The sequence below is a fragment of the Tasmannia lanceolata genome, unplaced genomic scaffold (assembly GCF_043159265.1).
Source record: "Tasmannia lanceolata isolate RefF3 unplaced genomic scaffold, GAP_Taslan_0.1 ptg000015l, whole genome shotgun sequence".
In the NCBI taxonomy this organism is placed as follows: Eukaryota; Viridiplantae; Streptophyta; class Magnoliopsida; order Canellales; family Winteraceae; genus Tasmannia; species Tasmannia lanceolata.
The window spans coordinates 47,561,568-47,567,395 of NW_027518692.1; the positions used below are offsets into that span (position 1 = coordinate 47,561,568).

Genomic DNA, 5,828 nt, shown 5'->3' on the forward strand with positions numbered 1-5,828 from the left:
CACCTAAAATAATAAAGAGCAGGCGTGTATCTATCCTGTTTCTCAAGCTTAAAATTAAATTGACCGAAACACCCCAGAAATAGAGGAATCATAAGCTGCTAATTAAAAGCAGATCATACGAAAATCATTGAGTACGTGTATTTTAGTAAACCCTTGTCGTAGGTGGGTTAAAATCTGGAAAAGTTGAGAATTGACAAATCCCTCACGTGTACCACATTGATAAAACCTCCTGTGATGTATTTAGACAGAATAGAATCCATCATTGGGTCATACACGCAAAATGATAGCAGAATACTGTCAACAAGTACGGTACCATAATAAAGTACATCTCGCACTATATCCATGTTTGCATGGAAAACACACCCCATAATTCAAAGAAGAAACTTACCAAATTGCCCCTAACTTTGAAAAAAACTACTGGATAACATGGTCCTTCACGTGTAGTGCCTCAGTGGAGCCCATTCACCTGGACCGTAGGATTCAGAAGGTGGCAAATCAAGGGGCAATCTAACCTACAACTCTAAGATTCACAAAAATTCAAGAGATTCCCACAGCTCCATCCTACACGAAATGTTTGTGATTGTTTGGCCTGAGCGAGCATTTGAACCACCTCTCTCATGGTGGGTCGTTCCACGCTTTGCTCTTGTACGCAAAGCATCCCTACGAAGAAAACCTGCATAGCTTCGTCTAGTGGAACATTTCTCAGTCTTTCATCTAAGATCTTCACCACCCCTTCTTTGCTCCAATTGGTATTCATCTTTGCCCATTGAACAATATCTAACCCTTCTTCGCCAAAATCACCCACGGGTCTTCGACCTGTTATCAGCTCTAAGAGAACCACGCCGAAGCTATAAACATCACTCTTCTCGTCTACCTTCAATGTGTATGCATACTCTGTATGCCAATAAAAAAAACAAGTAAAATAATTATTAAAATTGCAAGGTCAAAATAGTCATTTTACACCCCATGCAGGGTCAAATATGTCTTTTTACAAAGGTGAACTTTAGTATTCCATCACACTCCCATTGAGTGGTAGACTAGATGCCCTTTCCTTTTTTGAATGGAAAGCAACATTAGATTGGTAAAAAAATAAAGGAAGTTATATTTTATGGCTATAGATAGTCTTTCTAGGGTTTGGGAAAAAATAAAGCTTTGATCCCAATCAGGATTCTTTAGAACTGTGCTTGGATTCTTTTTGAAATGGACTGTGCTTGGATTCTAAGGTCTGTTATTGATAAAATTATGGGTTTCAGTCAAAAAGTCACTTGTGACTGTTTTGAATGTGCATGGTTTATGGATTCCAAGACAAACAAAAGCTCACCCAGGTTGTCTGCAATAGTAGATGAAAAAAGCAAAAGGAGGATGTTGCTTTGGGTTGCATCTGTTCTTGGACTGCAGTTCATAAAGCTTACTACTCTGAGTCAGTAAATATGTTTTCTGCAATTTCTATTCCTATACAATCAATCTTGAAATAAACTAAGAAAGGGAGAAGGGAAAAAAAAGAAATTAATTTTTCTTTTAAGATAGTTTGAAATAATTGCTTTCCTTTTCCTTAATCCATAAATCAATTGGATTTCACTCTCTCTAGATTCCCTCAAAATATGACCAAGACCCATGTGTTTAATTTTCCCTATTTGAACAGCCCTTATTTGTTTTGGAAAAGAAAAGAAAAGCATGGAAAATAAAAAAATTAGTGAAATATAAAAGAATGATAACAGAAAACAAGATGGATAGAATGACAGATGCATTAGCTAATGGGTTAAGAAGATGGAACTGTATGGGAAGAAACTAATGCCATTTAATCATATGTATTAGAATAAAGTTCAGAACTATGTTTTTGCTTTTGCTCTTCACACACCAAATGACAATCAAAAGAAAGGAATGGATATCAAGTTTTAGCTAAAAGAAATTCATTTTTTTGCACTTTTAAGGAAATGTTGATATGGTTCTTATCCATGAAAAATATAAGAAGGAAAGAAATATATTAACACTGATTCGGCTTATTCAAATCGATCCATACCTGGAGCAATGTAACCGTAGGAACCGGCAATGGCGGACATACACTCACCAGCGTCCTGCAAGAATTTGGCCAATCCAAAATCCGCAACATGGGCTTCAAAATCAGAATTGAGCAAGATATTGTTAGACTTGACATCCCTATGAAGTATCAAAGGGCAACAGTCATGGTGCAAATAACATAGGCCTTTTGCCGCTTCCATGGCAATCTTAAGTCTAAGATCCCATTTCAAATACACCCCTTTCTTCCCATGAAGGACTTCACCCAAGCTCCCATTAGGCATGTACTCATAGACAAGCAATTTGGTCTCTTTATTCGAGCAAAACGCTATCAAACGAACAATGTTGCGATGCCTAATCTTACCAAGTGTTTGAATTTCAGCTGAGAATCCATTGTCATGAGAAGACCCTTTGCTTATCCCCAACAATTTTTTCACCGCAACTTGTTCTCCATTAGGCATTGTTCCTCTATAAACAATACCAGCCCCTCCTCTCCCTATAATGTTGTTATCTTTCAAACATTCTAGAATATCTTCGCTCCCAAATTCTAGCTTTTGAAATGCAGTTAGCTTCCATGACTTTGAATTCCTCCTCCTCACTGATCTGGTCTTGATGATTGCATATATGGCAAAAACCACAGAACATGATAAAAGACCTAGTGCAAAAACAAGCTTAAATTTGCTTGGGACTTTGGATTTAACACTGCGTTGTTGTTCCAACTGTAATGGAGATGGTGATGAATAATTGCATGGGTTCAAGTAAGACCCACAGAGCTGAGGATTACCTGCGAAAGACGTGGCGTTGAAGTACGCAAACTGTCCTGTTTCGGGTATCCGACCGGAGAGATTATTATGCGAAAAATCAGCCGATGTTAGGCTCTTCATGCTCCCTATTTCCTTTGGAATGGTCTGAGTGAAGCAATTCCAAGAGATGTTGAGGTAATTGAGTATTCGAATTTGTGTGATTTGTGCAGGAATTGAACCAGAGAGTTGGTTTTGGCTCAAATCCAAGTAAGTCAGTAGCACACAATTACCAATCTCAGGCGGGATTGTACCAGAGAAATTATTTCTACTCATATCCAACTTCCAAACATGCTTTAAAAGTCCCAATTCAGATGGAATTTCCCCTGTAATTTGGTTTCCACTTAGGAGAAGAATCTGCAAACTTGAGAAATTTCCTATGGAACAAGGAAGAGGACCCACTAAGCGGTTGTTCGACAGGTTCAGCTGGCCTAGTTTTGAAGGTACTTTGGTGGGTTCTTCCGAAATTCTACCAGTAAGGTAATTGTTTTGAAGTTCCATGAGTAGTAATTCTGGCAAGTAAAGAAACCCAGAAGGGATTGATCCAGTTAAGTAATTCTGCCCAAGTCTAACTCTCAAGAGCGTAGTGCACTCTCCAAGATCATTAGGTAGTGGACCAAGTAGAAAGTTATTGAGCAAAATCAAAATCTTGAGCCTCCTTCCAAAGCAGAGTCCTCTAGGGACTAAACCAGTAAGCTTATTAGTAGACAGATCAAGATCTGTCAATCTCCCATTCCGTCCGAGCTTCGAAGGGATCGAACCTGTGAAATTATTCTGCCAAAGGTTCAAAACCTCCAAATTGGGTAGTTCAGCTATGAAATGTGGGATCTCCCCATGAAATCTATTCATGAATAGATTCATTAGGGTGAGTTCTTGGAGCTCCGAAAACTCGAAAGGGATCTCACTTGTTAGCATGTTGTTAGAAAGATCAAGAGATTTTAAGCCGGTGAGATTACCAAATTGGATTGGAATTGAGCCACTGAGCTGATTTGTTTGTAAGAAAAGAGTGTCCAACTTGTTCAAGTTACCCAATTGGAGTGGAATTGGACCTTCTAACCCACAACTTGACAGGTCTAGATGGACTAGATTGATCAACTTTCCAAACTCTGGTGGGATTCCACCATCAAAATCATTGTAATAACCCAAATAAAGCTGTTTTAAGTTGGTTAGATTACCAAGCTCACCTGGTATAAAACCACCCAAATCATTCCCTGCAAGTGACAAATAGCTCAGCTCTTTGAAACCCCCATAGCTCAAAGGAATAGCCCCTGAGAAGTAATTTCCACCTAGATCCAAGTGCCTCAAATTCGAAAGCTCCGAAATTCCCATAGGAAGAGACCCAAAGAAATCATTGTTATAAGCATCTAGTACTTCAAGCACCTTCCATTGAGAGAAATCCCAGTCCAAGCTCCCGTTGAACTGATTGTTGGATATGTTAACAAATCTGAGGCTGCTTAGCTTATGAATCTCAGGCGGGAACGTGCCGGAGAGACTGTTACCAGCCAACGAAAGGTTGACAAGACTTTTAAGCTCCGAAACTACCGGCGAGACAGTCCCGGAGATATTCAAATTTGATATGTTGAGTGAGACTACTACTTTGTTCATGTGATCACATTGTAGGCCAGTCCATGAACAGAGGGACATGTAGTTTGATTCATTCCAACTGTCCAAAGAGGAATCAGAAAGAAGGAAAGCTTGTTTGAGAGATATCAAGATAGAGGCTTGTTTGCTAAGTGATGAATTACGCGAAAAAATCAAAGAAGAAGTAGAAGAAGAGAGAAAGAGCAGTAGGAAAGAAAGGAAGGACGCCATTTTTGTGTCACAAATAGCCATTGGAAGCTTTCTGTTTTGAAGAATGTAGGTTCTACAAAACTCTAACCAAAAGCATAGCAAAATGGTCTGTGAGAGAGCCTTGGATGCTGTTAATACGAACTTTGCCTTTTTATTTTCGGTGTCCTTTCATTTTCTTCTGTTTTTCTTCTTTTGAAAGGAAAAGCAAAAGCGGGGTGTATAAAAGTTTGCAAAAACCAAACCGTTGGATCAGGAAAAATTTAAAGATGGTGAAGAACAGAAGAAAGAGACATCCTTTTGAGAGTTTTATATGATACTTCTGTTGATGAAATTACTTAAATACCTTTTAGGTCTATCTGTGTTGTTTAAATAGTAACCATTTTAGTTATGTAGAATGATCTTGGGTTTGAACTATACACCGAAGGTGGGTGTAATGGTGTATACACTGGAGTGATCAACTAAAGGCCCACCTCTTTGATGCCCCCAGCCAGAAACCTGTCATGGTCGGATGTTCGTAATCATATGATTGATTTTCTTTGGGAAATGATAAATTCTCATCCTTCTCTTTCCCGGGCCACCCCCTTGAAGTGTAAAAAGAGGAGTCGACTCCGATTGTGAGTCCAAAACAGATTATTGGACTCAAATTTACGTGTAATTCGTCCAAAACTGATTATTCGACTCAAATTTACGTTTAATTCTCACTCCAATTATCAGTTTTGGACTCACAATAGGAGCTCAAAATCCGAAACAAACTGCAGCTGTTCAGAAATGGCCCATTGATTGAAGGGTTAGGATCACTCGATTGGTACGAATTTGGGGCCATTGCCCATCAATTGGACCATTTGGGACAATCAATATTAACAAGTCCAGAACATCATTATTTGGTGTATAAGCTATACACCATTATTTGCTGTACAGTCAATATGGATCTTAAGATAGTCTGTCATGGATCCCATGGAGGTGTTTGTGAATGATCGACTATACACCGAAGAATTGTATATCTCAGTGGAATCTTGATTCACCCTTCAAAGAATGCAATGATATACAAACCTTTGTGCCTTAGATTGCTTTTTCTATTTTTTAAAATTTTCCATCTCCCTTGCCTTCTGGGACCATCCAATTTGCTGAACCCTTTGCTTTAAGACTCACTGAAGAAAAGAAAAAGCAGGAGACTGATTTAAAGCACCCATCCATAGAAAGAAAAAGCAGTCTCCTTGTATG

General features: G+C 38.8%; 1 protein-coding gene across 1 annotated transcript; it reads right to left on the reverse strand.

Moving 5' to 3' along the window:
- Nucleotides 1–209: 209 nt before the first annotated feature.
- On the reverse strand, nt 210–4,867 carry BAM3 (Leucine-rich receptor-like protein kinase family protein). Its single transcript, XM_077396168.1, has 2 exons — nt 2,021–4,867; nt 210–894 (listed from the first exon to the last, which is right to left on the reverse strand). Exons 1-2 carry the CDS (start codon nt 4,647–4,649, stop codon nt 521–523), a joined length of 3,003 nt encoding a protein of 1,000 aa, XP_077252283.1. The 5' UTR covers nt 4,650–4,867; the 3' UTR covers nt 210–520.
- Between the last annotated feature and the right edge of the window lie 961 nt (nt 4,868–5,828).

Coding starts and splice junctions, on each gene's coding strand:
- BAM3 (XM_077396168.1), bottom strand. CDS start 4,649: ATGGCTATTTGTGACACAAAAATGGCGTCCTTCCTTTCTTTCCTACTG. Junction 895..2,020: donor CTACGGTTACATTGCTCCAG/GTATGGATCGAT, acceptor ATTGGCATACAG/AGTATGCATACACATTGAAG.